Source organism: Crinia signifera, chromosome 1 (assembly GCF_055691185.1).
Source record: "Crinia signifera chromosome 1, ASM5569118v1, whole genome shotgun sequence".
Taxonomy (NCBI): Eukaryota; Metazoa; Chordata; class Amphibia; order Anura; family Myobatrachidae; genus Crinia; species Crinia signifera.
In genome coordinates this window covers 62,176,466-62,196,271 of record NC_139217.1, presented here as the reverse complement: position 1 = coordinate 62,196,271, position 19,806 = coordinate 62,176,466, and the positions used below count along the sequence as shown (strand labels likewise).

The following is a 19,806-nucleotide window of genomic DNA, read 5'->3' as shown; positions in this document are numbered from 1 at the left end:
GGCCACACCGGGCTTTGCACCATAGGATAACTTCCGTATTTGGTTTAACCACAAAGGCTCTCTGATCCGTGAACTTAACTCTTCCGATTTCTCCAGTTTCTTTCACAAACTGTTCTTGGCTACGCAACACTTTTATCACTTGACATAAGGCTTTTTGGTGACAGGAAGGCACGTGGGGTAATTCTGACTGTAAGGCATTAATCAGTTCATTGGGGCAACTTTGCAGGATGTTCATCCCGATGATTATTGCAGGGATAGACGAATCTTCAGTATGCGTGATAAGACACCCTTGCCGAGTTAACAGTGTCTGTCCTATTTTTACATTGACCTCACAATATCCTTCACAGGGGATGGCCAGGCCATTACTGGCTAGGAGTCTAAGCCATGTGGGGGGCGGTGGGAGTGTCTCCTTTCTATCCCAGAGCTGGCAAAAAAAGTTTATAGTCTATGGTGGTGACTTGTGACCCAGTATCTAGAGTGGCAAGGACTTGGACATCATCGATATATACAGGTATTACAGGGCATCGCCCCGTATATCGAGAGCACCACTCTTCTGGGGACGGACCTATTGAGGGTAATCTCCCCGGGGATCGGTCTCTGTCCCCGGGGCATTCAAGTTTAAAGGTCTTTCCTGATGACACATTCGCTCAATATGACCACCGCGGCCACATCTCCTGCAGATGGGACGACCTTGGGCGTCGAATTGATCCGTTGGCCTTCGGCCTTTTCCTTGACTAGGGCCCCACCATCCGCCTCGTGAAGAACGGTCTCTAGTATGCCAATCAGAATCTGGTCTTTCGTTGGGTCGACTGTTTGCTAACCTCTGAATCTCTTTCTTCATGTCAGCCATTCCTGTAACTAGATCCTCTATCTGTCCTTTTAGGATGTAGTTTAGATCTCCAGCAGCCGACTGTGCATTCTGAGCATTCACTTGTTGTGTCTTAACCTCCTTTGCTGCCCCCAAAAGTTCATCTGGACTTGAAAATGAATGTTCCTGATACCCTGGTAGTTCCGGGAATCCAGCTCCAGTGTTACGCTTAACCCCAATTAGTTTAATGGCCGCATCTTTGAAATCTAGGAATGAGGCTTTGTCTTTTTGCAGACGCAAGAGTTTCAATTGGGTCCGGACACTGTCTTGGTGTACTCCTTCGATTAATCTGTTGATAAGAGCCTCATTTTCGTCTGGAATCTGGGCATCTTCTGCATCGAATTCTTGTATATCCTTCAGCATTTCCTGAAGACTCAGGGCGAAATCTCTCAAAGTCTCATCCAACCTTTGCTTTCTTGCATAAAACCGTGACTTTAACTCTGATAGAGTGGCAATATGGAAGGTTGTTGCTAGTCTCTGAAAAATCTGATCTGCCGTCTGCTTTTCTCTTGCTGGCCAGGACCAAACTTCCCTTAGTGCTGGTCCTTTCAGCTGCCCTATAACTATTTCCACTTGTTGCTGTGGACTTAATGGATGAAGTATAAATATAGAGTTCAGTTTCTTTTTAAATGCTTTCAATGAAACGCCATCCTTTCCTGTTTCTTCGCCAGAATAGCATGGAATCCATGGCGCTCCAAAATGATATGGCAAGGTAATTGGGTTAGGGGTGGCCATGGCTGGTTGCGGGGTTCCTTCAGCTGAATCTCTGCTGGACATTTTGCTGTTTTTCTTGTACGAATCCTGTTCGTGCGACGCCAATTCTGTGGTCCTCACAGGTAAATATCTTCTACTTTTCGGGTAAGTATCTCTTCTCTTTTACAGGTTATCTAACTATATACTTATAAACAGTTCGTTACAATAAAGCACAAAAATAAAATAATAAGGTAGTTTTATTAAACTGGAACTCTGCTTTCGATGAAAGCCTGCTTGAAATCAAGGTTATTATTGGGCATGAAATATAAACATGCAAATACAAACATTTACTCACATAACATTTGTGAGAAGTTACTGTCTAACAATAATGCTTTAAAAATCAGCTCCACCGTTTGACAGCAGAATAAACGAGTATATAGCAATTCAATTATAATGTATAATCAAAACATTACCATGGCAAATAACGCAAATAAATGCTATACTAGCACCTAGAGGCCTCTGTCTAAGCCGTTACACTAAGTTGTTATTACTTTTATAGATAGGTAAACTAATTACTGTTAAAACATTTCCTATATATCAACTACATCAAAACGTTAAACATTTCCCAGTACCTTTTATCTCCTATAAGGCCTTCAATTACCCAAATGGGTGATTATTGCGCAATAACCCTTCTGACTGATGATAGGCTAGAGTTAACTCCTTTTATGACTATAGTCACCTGTTATGTAAGCGCTTTTAAATAACTGTCTTTACTTTTTATTGTAGGATTTCCGGTCCCCCGCTGCGATGTCTATTCCCTAGGAATTTGTAATCCAAGGTTGGAAAGGTAAGTCTTCCTAAGTGATATCCTGCCTTAGTCTATATACTGAATACAGAGTAGGTTGTAGGTCCCAAAAAGAGTAAGCTGCACTGACGTGTCTGGGATATCAATATCGATCCTCCATGCTCTGCGTTGATCTCTCTGGCGTTTATAATGCCGAATCAGTACCTATCTTCCAGAGAGTTTACTTTGTGAGCTGTGTCTGATGCTGCTTAGATGAGGTTTATTATGACGAGACTGCTCTGCTGCTAATGAGTCTGTCTCCGGATATAGTGTCCCAGAAGCGCTTTAGTTTTGGCTGGCAGCTTAAAGTAAAGCTCACCAGTACTATTGGCTACTATTAAAGCAATGTGGAGCCTTTAGTTACCAGTCTTTAATTACAAAGCTCCTCCATATAGTTTATAACTTCAACCATGACTGTTAATAAAGAATATTCCTCTGTACTAAGTAATGATCCTGTATGCAGGCTCTGGATACAGGTTGGACTGGGAGGTAACACTGTTATATTGCACAGATTAGTGGCCACAGCTGAGTAGAGCAGCGGGGTGCCGGTTAAGAACTGTCACTCAGGCTTGCTAGAGCTGATGCGTGTATTGTGAGAGAGGCTGGACGGGGGAGGTACCGGGCGGCCTTTTTGGGGCTGGATACTGACTCACCACACCCCTCTCTCTTGCTTCTCGTCTGCTGCAGCCCCGCCTAGTCGCCGCCTCCCACTGATGATGCGTCTGGACTCCGGAGCTCCCCGTCTGAAGCTGGGAAGCGTGACACCACCGGGGTTCCCTCCGACACTCACTGCTGGGTCACCGCAGATTTAGAGAGACCAGGAGGATCGCCTGAACGCCGGTAAGCAGTCCGGTTCTCTCCAGCACCGCTCTCCACCTTCCTCTCCAGCTGCGTAGCTCTGCTAACTTCCTTACTGCTCCAGCAACTCCTCAACAGCCGTTAACGGCTGTCAGTTTTTTACCCAGGCTCTCGTGGCTCACGGTGCCCGTCATGTGCACGGGCTGAATAACTTTATCGACATAGGGGTTTTCTGCCAGCAGTTCGTTGCTCCCTGTCTAATGTCTCTCTGGCGGGGAGCACAGTGTAAAACCATTAAAAGAACAGTCTCTTGCCTTCTGTGGAGGCATGCCCATAGACATACATTTAATGTCCCCTATAGGGTTTAATTATTACACAAAACATAAAGTATTCTCTATGAGACTTGTAGTATGACATTAACTGTACATTCATAACATATACGTATCTACAACAAGGGTATATAGCTACCCCTAACGTGGCGGCTACCACATATATACTGTAAACCAGTTAACTGTTCCGGCAACTATACACCTGTGAGTTTTACATATCCAATCAGTTAGCTGCTTAGATCTGTAATGTGCTGTATTCGTGTTCATCAACCAAGTGATTTTCCACATCAAACATTTGTCATGCCCACATAGACCAGTTATCTCTGTGTGTAACAAACAGGAAAAAGCTCTAATAACGGCATTCATTCCTCTTCCTGATGCTGCATTTTTCTATGTATACTACTAGTAATCCGTATACTGCAAGTGCTTTATTCAGTAATATGAAGCCCTTGTCGATTTACCCTCCTAAAAAGTTTAGGCGTGAAGTATCCATTAATAGTACCCGCTTGTGCATTTTGTATCATTCCTTTTTACATTGCAAACTCCAGCAAAAACTTATATTCCAAATTACCACCGATGTATGATTCTATTCCCGCACAGAACAGTGCCCCAGAATATATTTGTGTTTTATAAAAAAACACAACATGTTAGCAAATATCAATTCTGGTTTCAGCAACGACTTAACTGTTCAGGATGTAAAGAGGGCTGTTAAACAGCAAAAATCTTAGGAAGTAGGCAAAGAGATTCTGAACTCGGCCAGCAGGGGGAAGTGTTCAGCATTCTATCAGGGAAAGAGGATATAACAGGCAGCTTTGATCCTACCTTCACTTGACGGTTCGTTTTTTTTTTCTGGTATACATAAATTATTTTCTATGAGGCCCGGCCCTGTTTTTAATGCCAGAATTGAAGCATGTGACTTTATCATTGCTGGTGGCCTGAACATGAGAAAACAGCCTCCAGATCAACATGCGGAGTCCTGTACTGTCACATACTTCAGCAGCTGAGCCCAGGCATGTGAGATATTAGTTTTTATCACATGTAACATACACGGTTCCTCATTCCAGGGCTCTTATAGATGTCTGCGAGGGGTGTGGAATATTAGGACAACACGGTCTAGGTCAATAGTCGGTCAACTACTATTATTATTACTACAACTTATTGACCGGATACCCTCAGAGAGGTTTGCAGTAGATTTTATTATACATCTATATAATAACCAGGGCTTTTCCACATAACAGTTCAGATCTTATGTCAGCACTAAGAGAACATATGGATGCGTGGGGGGGGGTTGACTGAAAGACCCTGCGGACATAGGTAACAATCAGATGAACATGCAGTGCACACACGTAATAGAAACAACTTGCATCCGTGACCATGCAATAATGTTACCAGCAGAATACAAGCGCTCAGTGTTCCATGGAAATTTTTCTGTTTGATGAATGGTGACTGCTTGGAAGGAACTGTGCCAAACACAGGAAGCGGAGCCTCGGATTCAAACTGTAACATTACATAATACCATTCAAGAGTAGGGCGAGCAATATCACATGACCTCCATGGCACAGTAATGCTGTGTACACACGGTACAATCCAGCATGAGATTTTGACTATATAGTCAAAATCGCATGCAGATCGCACAGGGTTTTTTTACCTTGCGATTCCGATGCGCGCTCCCGGGACAGCACAAATCGAAACCCAGATAGACAGGGCAGCAATGACTATATAGTGCAGAACTGCACTATATAGTCAAAAGTCGCATGCATGCCGGGTGTTTGCCGTCCGATTCGACCCCAATTCATTCTGATCGCATCGGGATTGAACAGCAAGCCTAATCGACCGCGTGTACACACCCTAAGACTTCCAATGATCTGTGGACTTTAATGTGAGCGCATAAGGCATAAGCCAGTTCAAGGCTTTCACACAGCATTAAAGCAGCCTGTGAATTGGACTGGAAGTCTAGAACCTTGTTCTCAAATCAATAAGTGTTAACTCAGACATTAATGAAAAAGGTTAGTACGTGCTGGATTGGGTATGAACAGGGCCGCCGAGAAGTATGCTGGGCCCTGGTAAAATTTGGAGGTGTGGCCTAATCGCAGGAGGCGTGGCCACACCCATTAGCACGGAAAAAATAACGTTTAAACAGTTGAGGGGGAAGTGTTATACTCCCTTCCCACCCCTACTCAGCAGCACAGCACACTCTACAGCATGCGCTGTGCTGCTGACAGGCACAGCATGAGCTCTCAAACACTAACACACCGACAGCGCAAGAGCTCATGCAGCTGCTGCCCGGGACGGCGGGAGGTGGGGAGTCGAACCAGGACCCCCATCGGGCTCCTCCAGGAAGCCCGGTTAATTTCTAGTGCCCCCCCCCCTCTCCTCTCGCAACCCTGGGTATATGCTGCTGTCATAATGTCAACATTCATCATGTAGACAGTAAGGACATATTAACATGTTAGAATGTCGACATGTCATGCTGGTGGCCCAGCAGTGACTTATCTGTTACCGACGACAACAGCAGCATCTTATGGGATTATTTCACTGTTACCCCTAAACCTTAACTTTCCCTAATGTCAACATTCAGATAATATTGCATGTTGACATTTTAACAATGTCGACATAACCGCTGACATTTCGGTGAGGACATTATGAATGCTAACATTACTATAGTGGACTACACCTGACTTCTATTTCCAATGTTACACGTGTAGCCCAGCATCAGAGCGTGGTAACTGGCCTAGGGACAGCAGTCTGAGCTGCTTACCAATCTTCTCCCCGGTGACTTTCTCCTCCACCTCAGGCTCAGGCTCAGCTGTGGTGCAGCGATAGCCTTTCTTCTTCAGCACGTGGCAGATCAGCACTCCCGCTAGGCCCATGATGAAGAAGACAGGAACCAAGTAAAAGGCAATGTATTCTGGGTGTCCGCCCCCGCTGGCCTCCACCTTGTCACCAGGACTTGCCACAGGCTCCTGAGAGGTCAGAAGGTCTACAAGAAAAAAAAGAAAAACAAAATTGCAATAAGAATAAGAGTATCATGGGTTATATACATCTGCAAACATGTTGGATTTCCAAATCTCAGCCCAAAATCGGCAAATCAGGGATTTTAAATATGAAACTCAGCGCTGATGTATGGCCCGCACTAGATGCTGTGGTTTCAGGTCAGTGACAGGTAGCGTTCCAGAAAACAGGGGCATCTCAGCTTATACCGCTTTCAAATAGCACCAGAGATTTTGATCCTGGGTTCCAACCCTTTCGCACTAAACCCGGGTCGCCCATTATACACAGGTCGACCTGTGTAATTCAGTTTAGTGCTTTAACACCCCACCTCAACCCTGCAACAGCCAGGGTCATTACTTCTGTCTGAAAAGGCAATTAGTTCCCTGGATGTGCTGAAGTCAGGGGTTGGAAGCAGCTTCACTGGCTCCAGCATAGTGATTTCCCTACACATCCTAAGTAAACGGAGGATTATTATTATTATTATTATTATTATTATAAATTGTTAATTGATTTGGCCCCGCAAGAGTTCCGCAGCGCCGACAATACATAAATGAGCAAAACAAAAATTCCACTACAAGATAATTTAGGACAAGTACATAGTAAATAAAAATGGTTGCATCAGGGGACAGGACAAGTAATTTTTTGGGTGGCAGAGATATTTAGTGTAACAATAGCCCATGAGGAGACAGGGCCCTGCTCCTATCCTGCTTACCCTACCCCTCCATCCGTTCCTACTTATCCTATTGTTTTTCGTTCGTCCACCCACCTCCTTTTAGTATGTTAACTCTTATGAGTAGGGCCCTCCTGCCTCACGTACTCACCCTACCTCTTTACCTCACCAGCGCTCCTGCCCTGTTCTTCCCTTCCTCTACTTCATCTTCAGTCTCCTCGACAATTTCCACACCTACTTCAGAACTGATGCTGATTTTAGTTCTACCAGCTATACCCTATTTATGCTGTATTTTATCAACACACCCTGTACGTTACCTTGTAATTTGTTTTTTTGTTTGCTATGTACGTCGCTGCAGACACTTTGTGGCGCCTTATAAATAAACTAACTACTACTGCTCGTGAGAGCTTACATTCTAAAGGGGAGGGGCAGACAGACTGGGGTGACACAAAAGAGTTAGTGGTTACTCGTATCTTCTGTGTGAACATCGGACATCTAACACTGAGTCCTTGGATCAAAGAAGCCTAAGTGACCACCAAACCGTTCAAAAGTTTGGGGTCACTTAGAAATGTCCTTATTTTTTTTTAAAGAAGAGCACTGTTTAATTTAATGTTATCTTCATTGAAAAAATCAGAAATACACTCTGTACATTGTTAATGTGGTAGATTACTATAGTAGCTGCAAATTTTTGTTTTTTTAAAGATATAGCTATGGAGCGCCTCTTTTTTTGCCTGGGGATCGCCAGAATGTCCTCGCTGGTGATCGCCGGCGCAGAGGCGCTCCATCTGACTGGGACACGCATTTCAGGATGGCGCCGCTGCGGGTCCCTGCCCGTCTCCATTTCAGAAAGACGGGCAGGGATAGGGGGTACGGCGAAGGCGGCGGGGACCCGTAGCCAGCAGTGGCGTAACTATAGCACCACAGCCACCGCGGGGGGGGGGGGGGGCGCTGTGCATGTGGGGGCGCCAGGGGCTGCGGTGCTATAGTTAAACCCCCCTCCAATCCCCCACAGCCTTACCTATCGCGCTGGTCCCGGCGGCTCCGTTCTTCTGCTGAGGACCGCCACAAAATGGCCGCCCCCATATAGCACACAGTTCTCTGAAACTGTCTGCTGTATGGGGGCGGCCATTTTCTGGTGGTCCTCAGCAGAAGAACGGAGCCGCCGGGACCAGCGCGATAGGTAAGGCTGTGGGGGATTGAGGGGGGTTTGCATGGGCGGCGGTGTAGGGGTGCTTGGCGGGGTGGCGGCGCGGGGGGGGGCACCCAAAACGTAGCTACGCCACTGGTAGCCAGCTCCATAGTCACGGGGCGCGCGAGGCTCCATCTGTACATAGATTTATACAGGCCCATTTACAGCAACCATCACTCCAGTGTTCTAATGGTACATTATTCTTCTAACGTGACTAGCAAACATAATGGATTATTAGAAAACCCTTGTGCAATTATGTTAACACAGCTGAAAAAGTGTTTGCTCGTTACAAAAGCTATAAAACGGGCCTTTCTTTCAGCTAGTTGAGTATCTGGAACACAGCTGCAAATGTGTAATATCAGTCCATGTCATAATCAGGCCCATAGCGTACACATAAACACAAGTAAAACAAAAAAACATAAATGCAACAATAACATCAACACAAATCATTAGTACAAACATAGCTATAGAAGTATAGGGTATCGAAATTCACTGTAGCTTGTAGAAACAGGCAGTTGTGAGTTGCTGGGGAAGGCACAATAATGCTCAGTGATCCTGGAGCCATCACTGGGGTGAGCAACTCAATATAAGCATGCAAAACATATATATTAACCAAAGCATGATTAATACATATAAACAGCACACAAAAATAACTCAACAATGCAGCCCCTACATAAACATGCTTACAGGCGGCACTGCAATCTACTATAACACAGAAAAAGGAAATCCGGTACAATATAGGATCCAGAACAACCGTAAAGGGGATAACAAGGTAGAAAAACTATTTCAGTACACATTGTTGCAGCTTGGAGGTTTATACGTGCAATCATTTAGATTATACAACCTGTATACGAATGAATAGGATCAATATATAAATTGTATGACTATACCTACAATAGTTATACCATGAGAGGCGAGGAATAAATCCTATTGAAAACCTCTTAAGAAACCCAAGCATTGATCTGTACATAGTGGTACAGTGTTGGAAACGATTTACTCTTATTTTAATTGTGTGTACACACGGGGGCAATATGGCTTCCGATGTTTCCGATATAGTGAACATCGGAAGCCATATTGCATATTAATTGTCAGCTAACGAGCCCGATGCGCGCTCCCGAGTGAGCGCAAATCGGCAGCGATATAGTGAGGGCAGGCAAGACTATATAGTGCAGATCTGCACTATATAGTCTAAATTGTCCCTCCGCAGCATGCCGTGCTATGCGAGTCCCGATACCATCTGATCGTATCAGGACTCGCATAGCACGGCATATCTGCCTTGTGTACACAGCATAAGAAAGATTTGGTTTGATGGGACAATATCTCATCAGCAAATGGTCATTTCTGCAGCACCACAGCAGAGAGTGACGCCCCAAGCAGGGAAGGGGAACTGCACGAGTTTTAAAAGATGCAGGGTTTTAGAATAACCACAGGAATAGATCTATGAAGCAGTGATAAGGGAAGAGAAGTTAGCCAGAGAAGTGGCCCATGGCAACCAATCAGCACTGAAGTAACATCTGTAATTTGCATACTATAAAATTATACAGAGCAGCTGATTGGTTGCCATGGGCCACTTCTCCTCCCTTAACACTGCTTCATACATCTACCCCAGTGTATTAGTTCAGGGTTGCCGACCCTCCCGGAATTTCCGGGAGTCTCCCGAAAATCGGGTACCCCCTCCCGGCCCCCGGAAGGGTGGGCAACCCTCCCGGATTCAGGGGGGACCCCCGCTGACCCCCGGATCGCGGCATTAAAATGCTGCAATCCTCGGGTCTCAGAGGAGGGGGCGGAGCTAAAATGGCACAATCGCGTCATTTTAGCCCCGCCCCCTCCATGGAGTTCCCTGAATTCGCTGCTTTTAACAGTATGGGGGCGGGGCTTAGTGATGTCACTCGTAAGCCCCGCCCCCTGAGCGGCTGCTGAAACTCTCCTCTCCGGGCTTCTCCCGGAGAGGAGAATGTTAAAGTCGGCAACCCTGTATTAGTTATTGGCAGCCAGGCCAGCCAATCCATGGGCCCAATTCAGGCGTAATTGCAGGAACAATTTGTTCTCAAAATGGGCAAAACCATGTGCACTGCAGGTGGGGCAAATATAACAGGTGCAGAGAGAGTTCGATTTGGGTGAGGTGTGTTGAAACCAAAATACAGAGTACAAATAAAGCAGCCAGTATTTACCCCTGCACAGAAACAAACTCACCCAAATATAACTCTCTGCACATGTTACATCTACCCCACCTCCAGTGCAGCATGGTTTTGCCCATTTTGAGAACAAATTTGTCCTGAATAAGGCCTCACATCATACAAGTAACAATAGCTATATGGAATTATACTGTAAAAGCAACACATACAGTACTAGATGTTGCAGGTAAGTTTGGTATTCACAGACCGCATAAAAAAAATCACTTCATTATTGTTTCAGTAGGTAGTATATTAGCCAATATAATACACGTTCTATACCTTTTTTTCTATAGTGCTGAGAACGTGCACAGATTAATATTAGCTACTGTAAGATACCAAGTGAGTTGTGCAGAATCGTATAGAGGTACTGGATGTATAGTAAGCTGAAGATCTTTAGGGCAAACGTCAGAAGAGAACAAGTTATGACGAGGAGGAGCTCCAGATGCCAGACTCCGGGGTGAACATGTCAGCTACAGGCTAGAAGATAGCCATTCTTGGGTGTGTTGCAGCTCAGACAATATGGCGACCGCAAAAGGTAGATGCACAAGATCATCTCTGAGAAAATCAGTACACTACTTTTCTTGGGGTTGGGATCATTTGGTCTACAGTATGATGGTCGACACCATTAGGTTGACATGGGAAAAGGTTGAACGGTCATTAATTCGTCAGGTCGTTAGTTCGACAATGTCTAGGTCGACAGTCAAAAGGTCGACATGGGGTTTTTCACAGTTTTTTTTACCTTAATCTCAAAACAGTTGACATTTACACAGTTTAAAGCGCAATGCATCGGGCTCGGTGCCTCGCTGCGATCGGCACACTATTTTATTCTCCCACCATGCCCTAGTGGATGGTAGGGCATGAAATACCGCCTGTCAGCACATGTCAGCTCAAAAAACAGTGAAAAACCCTATGTCGACTTAGACACTGCCGAACTAACGACCTGTCGACCTAGAACAATGTGGACATTTTCCCATGTCGACCTAATGGTGTTGACCATCATAATGTAGACCAAATGACCATTGACCATCATGCTGTAGACCAAATGACCGCATCCCCTTTTCTTGCCACTCTTCGGGCAAGGATTCTTAAGTTACTATTCCTTATTGTAGTCCTAGTAGATGGTAAATGATGTTCTTATGCGTTGTTGCCACGATGTGTACTCACAGGCACATGCATCACGCCACCGGCACACAGCGAATGGGAGAATGTTAACAAAACTTCAATACCCTTACGTGTCCATTACATTAAATGAAGTGTTATAATGTGACGTGAGTCAGGTGAGGGTGATGGAGGCTTTTGGTACTACGGTTATATCATTGTGGTTTCTAGGCATTTGTCATATATTAAGTGTTTGTACTTGATCGATGAGCCTTATGTGGTTTTGGCACAGCATCTGTACCTGTGGTGGTGCGGATATATTGTTACATACATATACAGGTTGAGTATCCCGTATCCAAAATGCTCGGGACCAGGAGAATTTTGGATAACGGATTATTCCGTATTTCGGAATATTTTAATATTTCAATTATGTATTTTGAAGTATCTTGCATGTATGCTGTATAAACACATAAAATACACACAAATATATTTTATTACAACATAAAATACACACAAATATATTTTATTTGTTCAAAAAACATTGTTTCAAAACATGAAACAAAATTTGTGTACTATCTCAGATATTGAATTTGAATGCCAAGCAATCATTTTCTTGCACATATATAGTGCCAGTTACATATCATGTCACCAGTAGTGCTGTTACAAATGTCCCCAGTGAGTTTTTAGCAAAAAAATATATTTTTTTTCACTTTCTGGAATGTATGGTTTTCGGAATAATTCGGATAACGGATACTCGGATACGGGATACTCAACCTGTATTAATGAGGATTGTCATACAGGGAATATCATTACGGGTACACAGCGAGATCTGCATCATATACGCTACATCAGGCATGTACAAACTATGGCCCTCCAGCTGTGATGAAACTACAAGCCCCATCATGCCTTGCCACAGTTTTGCTATTAGGGAATGCTATAACTATGGCAAGGCATGCTGGGATGTGTAGTTTCACAACAGCTGGAGGGCCATAGTTTGGACATGCCTGCGCTACATGGACACAAGTATTTGAACGCATACACACACAGAGACTGTAATGACATTGTATACAGATATACGTATATGGAGTTGTCGCCCTTTTGCATTTATATAAGAGCATGCTTCCACTATTCTAGAAAGGCTTTCCACAAGATTTTAGAGTGTTTCTGCAGGGCTATGTGGAACATTTCTGGAGGTCAGTGCACGGATGTTGGAGGAGAACACCTGATTCGCTATCTCCATTGCAGTTGACCCCCAAAAGGTGCTCAATAGGGTTTTCTGACGTAAGACGTCGCATAAGATTTCCCTGGGTGGCAGGATCATACATGATATACCATATGTATCATATACGAGACCCGCCAAGATGGCCGGATCCGATAAGTCTAGTGCAGCCCTTGCGATCTCCGCTTCCACACCACATGGACCACGCATCGGACAGGAGCTAAAACACATGCGATGTGACACTGGTCATCCGCTTTCTCAGCCCGATGCATTGGAACAGGATGGAAAGGGCCCAAATCACACTAGTGGATGGGCACCTTAAGCCAACTGGTTGGGACGGCACCATTGGTAGGTTGCCATTAGTGACACACTAAGCATTAAAGCCAAAACTACTGCTTCATAAATATTACCTTATGCCCTTTTTAGCAACCTCACAAAGTAATAAAAACAAAATGGCTAAAAGCACATTGATTTGAGGCAACAAATAGGTCAAAAATCGGCTAATGCCATTATCTGTATTTTAGACCCAGAGCAAAAGAGGACTTGCATGGGAAATACATAATAGGTAATAAATAATTGAATGTGTTTGCATTATTAAGTTAAATAATAAATAATATCAGATTTATGATGTGTACACACGGTCCGATTTCCTTTCCGATGTTGACGATATAGTCAACATCGGATCGGCATCGGATCAACATCGGATGCAGATCGCAAGGGTTTTAACCCTTGCGATCCCGATCCGATCCCGATGTGCGTTCATGTACCGGAAGCCAGAAAGTCTTGGCTGCCTTGTCTATATAGTGCAGATCTGCACTATATAGTCAAGATAGGATGCAAATCGGATGTGCCTTAAGATCCTATCCACGATCCGATCTGATCAGATCGTGGATAGGATCTTAAGGCACATCTACCGTGTGTACACACCATTAGATCCTGTGCAGGCTTCTATGTGCATTAAGCAATACAGAGTAATCATAACAATAATAAGTAGAAAGCGTGCAATGAACTAAACCCTCCTATACATAGAGGTCAGGTGACCATAACACACAATAACGCGGCAACAGACGTTGTAATGGAAAGGATCACAAGAACAAAGGGCGATTCATATATCCATGAAGCGTAGATTAGCATGAGACTAGGGGGAGGGGCTAAATATGATGTATACCCCGGTCCTATTGTCCGCTTCCTTTACCAGGATATAGGGTTACACCAGATATCCTGTACATGGAAATATTCCCACCCAGAATAAATCTGTGTTGGAAAACTGACCTAATCTATACATTATTTTCCTGTTGCCAGGTAACACTTCTAGCGATTATCAGATGACTATGCATGCGCCAAAAAGCGATTGCAGACTGCAGATCCATAAGCACCTTAGTGGGGGATATGCGAGCGGCCATCTGTAAAAAGGGCGTTCCTGGGAAGCAAACTTGTGACCACACAGAAAGGATATATCTCATTAGTGCTGTGGGAGTGTAGCCAGACTTCTGCTGTAGTTTGTGGCATGTATACAGACAGCTGTGAATGACAGATCTATTGCACAGTAAATGGGGGAGGGACAGATGCCAATACAGATGATGCAGCAAAACAGATAGTGGTGCAGTCATATGCATGACGGAGATGCAGTCAGTTTGCCTACAGTCAAAATACTGACCAACATTGTCCGATGTCCAATATACTACAATTCCTTATATCGACACAGTCAAAATGCCTTCAGGAGTTTTTCGTGATTTTTTTCTTTGAAACTGACTTGTTCATACTTTGCCATCCCAGTGGACTTGAAGGGGGGAATATAATATTTTGCCAAGTGCTGCGGGGCACTATGCCCAAGGCATGGCGAGTGCAGCGAGGGTTGTGGTACACATTTATGGTGTCCATGTCGACATAGGCACCAAAAAATTAATAAAAACAATTAGGTCTACTTTTTGACCTGTCGACATTTTAACTATTGGCCAGTGGTGGTTGGTATTTTGGTAAATCATACTGAACCCGCATGAAGCCAGGTAGTAACTTGCTGCAGCTGCTATAGTCCACTAAGAACCTGGCTCTATATAAGCCGTTACTAGTATGTTGGAGCCATCGGGTAGCTACTGTAGCTAGTGTGCAGGGGTTTTCTTACCCCTCTCCCATCTACTCTTACTGCTCCAGTTCTCCCCTTTTCTTTGTCCTAGTAATGCTCATACACACAAGAAGATATTGGCACCAATATTGGTTAGAAGGGGGCTTCTGAATGAAAATGATGACAATGTGTTCTTGTGTGTATGCCTAATATTAACAATGCGCACTGATGCTGCAGCTGCTCGTCTCCCCCGCCTTCATGTACAGCAGCGTGTAAAATACAGCGTACATGTACAATTTTGAAAGGTAGTTGCCCATATTCAAAAAGAACACTGCGGATCCAACTGTTATGTGTTAATACGCCCTGAACTTAGGAGGTCATCAATATAAGGAACCTAAGATACTTACATGTTCATTTACCAGATTCTTTGAAGAAACTTGCTGAGGTTCATGTCATGTTCTTCCGTGGTACACCACAATGGGTGCCGGACGGGATCCCGACAGGCATTTACCCGACGTCGGGATCCCGACTGTCAAAACACTGACAGCCGGGTTCCCGACGGCCACCTGCTATTTTCCCTCATGGGGGTCCACGACCCCCATAGAGGGAGAGTAGAATAGGTGCCAGCAGTGTGGCGAGCGCAGCGTGGCGAGCCCGCAAGGGGCTTAGTCACGCTCACATGCTGTCTGGGTCCGGTCAGTCGGGATCCCGACTGTCGGACCCCTGTACCACACCCACCACAATAGTAGGATGCCGTGGCGGTTTTTACTTATGGGCTGCAGCCCCCCCCCCCCCCAACAGGTAAAATCCGCCACAGTTCCCTGCCTAAGTGACCCCAGATGCAGTCTGAGACTGGCAGTGAATTCCTATTGGAAGTGTGACCTGCCAGTCACCCAAGCCAGTCCCATTAGGAGGTGTTCCCTCCCTCCGAGACACCTCTACATGGGCCATAGAAGCTGGGGGCCGGCGCATGTGCAATACCGAAGAAGCTACTGCGCATGCGTCGACCCCGCGGTGGGGACCAGGACCGAGGACTGGGACAGGGACCCTGGGACCGTGATTGGCAGAGGCAGGGATGAGCACAGCGGCAGCAGCGGAAGGGGGTCCCACAACCCGGCAGACCCCCTCCTCCGCAGAGGTAAGAGCCGCTGGTAGGATGTCATGAACAATATCAACAACAATATCTATGTTCAGATGCACAGGACAATGCAGATGCAAACTAAACCATTCTCTATTACTGCAGCAACCGTAGTAAACACCAACAGGGTGTCTTCCGCCACAGGAGCAATGACACACAATGCTGTCACACAATGTAACTCAGCAATCCCTTTGTCTCTACCACGTGCTGTGGTAGAGACAAACTCATTTAAAAACTCGTGGTATGTGACTGGGAGTTCCCCCAATGTCATTACAGATGAACAGATTATCAAAGTCCTAACTCTGGAACGTCCTGTTGAATGACATGCACATCTGCACTTGTTGCTGTTCGGCAAACGTAGGAGCAGTAGATGAAAAATAGAACTGATTTCCACAGCGCAATACGCACTTCTGCCCAGGGTGACACCAAAAAGCTTCCACCAAAAGCTTTAAAACATAGACGAATACAGAAAGGATGGTACACCTACTGGCGAGATGCAATATAACTTACACAGGTAAATTAGCTGTACAAGTCCAGATATTCAACACATTGATCTGAAAAGACTCAAGCACAGAAAAACAAGACCATGGTGCAATATTGTGAGGCACTTCCTGAAGTGCCTCACAATATTGCACCATGGTCTTGTTTTTGTGCTTGAGTCTTTTCAGATCAATGTATTGAATATCTGGACTTGTATAGCAAACGTAGGAGCAGATTGGCTTTATTGTCGACTATATGAAACTGCAACGGGACATTTGTGGCTTCCAGCATGGTCACCATTACCTGGCCACAATTAGCAATTAGATTCACACAGTGAGAACAGACAATAGGTGTTTTGGGTTATTTACACTGGAGCAGTTCACAAGACAAGATGTTACACTGTCAGTTTTTATTTACATGGCATCCTTAGCCATTATGGGAACATTAGAGGCGATTTGCTTGTTTTTTGGGTTTGTGTTGTTGTAATTCAATTGGTGTCTATTACTTCTGATGTGCCCAAAAGCACCGGGTTTAACCACTTACTCGGCCAAAAGTCACTGTCCTAATGCAAAAAGTGATGTTTAGCCACCCAAACGGGACGCACGTCACACGTCAGCTCACCATCTCAGGATGCAGCGAGATGCAGAGATCCCCATCCCTTCCATAGCTATTCAAGCCCAAACAGAGAGCACAATATAGAGGTAGCCATTAGGTAAAACAATTGAATAAGCCACATAGGAGTGTCTTATACTCAGATAAGAGTTCTATTTCAGATAGGAAGTAAGTTCTGATTCTATGTGTTTATCACCTTCTAGAAGATAATAGATAGAATCTGGTTGCCCATCGCAGCATCCTATTAATTATCTTCCAGAAGGGGCTAAAGAAATCGGAAGTAAGTTCTGATTGGTCTGATTTTTTTGGTGGTGGTGGGGGGGGGGGGGCTGAGTTTCTAGGGTATGTGTTGGGCTGAAGCAAGTTGCAGTGTAAGGTTGTCTGTCTTCAGCGTTAGTTTGCACAGACAGAATTATTTTCCCTGCCACATGCACTGCTGCATTTATTAAGGCACTAATGAGCATGGCAGCTGCTGCAATTCATACGGAGTGAATATTGCTGCAGGTTTCTGGAAGCCGCATAGATCAGAGTCTTTTAAACTCTCCTGCACTTATATTGGACTGACCATGCAGTATGCATATGTGTATGGCAGTATCCTGCATTCATTCCTGCTCATGTAATAAATGTGCGTGAGTTTCTGCGGTACTTGTTTAGTTTCACGGCGGCCGATATATCGGATGCGATATCGGCTGATCCGATGCAATTTTTTACCTGTTTATAACCCCACTATCCACTAAGCTGATTTGATATAGTGTGGCTAGCACAGCGAGCCACCGAGCCCCGCGAGGGGACGCGGATTACTTCGCTCACCACACTATATAAAATCAACTCCATGCGTAGTGGATAGTGGGGTTATGAACTGCCGTGAAACTAAACAAGTACCGTTACTTCTTTTCAAGCCCCGCACACAATCGCATCTCTGCTGAGGTCACTTGCAAATGTGCCACACTCATATTCCCTTGCTAGTAGTTTCAATCTGCCAGCATATGACTGGGTACTCTCAGGGGGCTCTGTGGAACAGCATTAAAAGAATGTCTACCCATTATAACATTTTCCAATGATAATGATCAATCTTTTTTTTATTATTAATGTCTCTGGATCCTTTTGATCCACCCCCTCCAAATAGACAAAATACTGTATGTCTGATTTGCCAACTTAGATTTAATTATAATTAGTGTCGGTAAAGTGAACTTACCTAGACTTTTGACAGCCAAAAGGCAGAGAATTTGGTTGAAGGACATTTTTTCTGTGGAGCATCACCTGCTACTGTATATTCCATCCATCTGGGAGTGTTGATATTTAGTGGCTGGTATTGTATTCTTTTATACCGTATTCTCACTGCGAGTGAGAACTGTTAGTTTTACTTTTAGTATGTTTTGTAAGCACCTCATTTGGAAACATTCCACCCTTGTTAAGTCATATTTAAGGATTGTCCATGATTCTGAATCTTAAAGTCATCTTGTTCTCACTGATGCCTTGAATACCTTATTTTTTATGGCAATAGCACTGAACTTTTGGTTTCAGAGGCCTTTTTTCAGAGCTGGCTGTGGCACAACCTATATGACGTATGAAGATGCTTGTAGCAGCTATTTGTTGACTCTTTGTAGTTGAAATCAGGTATTTAGGGTATCTACTTGTTCAATGATGTTTCCATCCATTTTTAGCTGCACAGTTCCAACAAAAAGGTATATGTTTGTATACTCCAAAAGGTTGGAATTTTTACATGCATCTTTTTTGAATGAAATTGTCATTGACACCAGTTGCCAGCCTCCGAGTGCCACTACCTTGAAGAATTACCAGTCTACATAATGGGGCAGATGTATTAAGCTTGGCGAAGAGATAAACTGGAGATAAAGTGGAAAAAAAGTGGAAGGAGAAAACACACCAGCCAATCAACTCCCAACTGTCATATTTCAAACACAGCTGATTGGCTGGTATGTTATCTCCTTCCACTTTATCTCCAGTTTATCTCTTCACCAGGCTTAATACATCTGCCCCTATGTCCCCATTGACCATCTGGTGTTGACCTATTGTTGCTCTACCACCCAGATACCAATATCATCACAAACCTACCACAAGTAATGTGATCACCATGAATGTAATGCAGTGCACACATTGGCAGATTGGACAGCAGGAAGCCTGTCATACAGATAATAATAGGTTGTAGTCAGTTGTACAGCGTATGTAATAAAAGGTCAGTTATCTCAGGAACCATCAGAGTCTGTCAGTGATTATATTCTGGACACTAGATACAGCTCTGTAGCCAGGCACAGAGACTCTGTTATTCTGCCTGAATTCCTAACTATGCTAATACACAGACGCCAGGGAAATGTGATCTCTTCTCAAACCAGGTTAAAGCTTTTTCTAGAGAACCAAAAAGTTATTTAATGAAGACTCCCAGAAGATGAACATGTGCAATTTTATGGTCAAAAGGTCAACACAGGAAAGGGTGACAGGGTCAAAATGTGGACCTGACAAAAAAGGTAGACACATGAAATGGTTGTCATAATTTTTTCAAATTTGGGTGTCAATGTCGACAACTGTTGACACGGCACTTGCCTGGCACTATGTTCTCCTTCTATGCTGACATTAGGGTGCATCAAACGCCCCATGAATTTTTAAAAGAAAAATGATTTTTTTT

General features: G+C 44.4%; 1 protein-coding gene across 2 annotated transcripts in view; it reads right to left on the bottom strand.

The window, feature by feature from the left end:
• Nucleotides 1-19,806, bottom strand: part of RELL1 (RELT like 1) — a 50,877-nt gene that overhangs the window by 19,313 nt on the left and 11,758 nt on the right. For both annotated transcript variants that reach the window (XR_014459025.1, XM_083158527.1), the window contains exon 2: nucleotides 6,291-6,512. Coding sequence is in view for 1 of the 2 variants with exons in the window: in XM_083158527.1 (XP_083014653.1) it covers nucleotides 6,291-6,512 (222 nt within the window). In the remaining variant the exon portion in view is untranslated. The remainder of the gene's footprint in view (nucleotides 1-6,290; nucleotides 6,513-19,806) is intronic.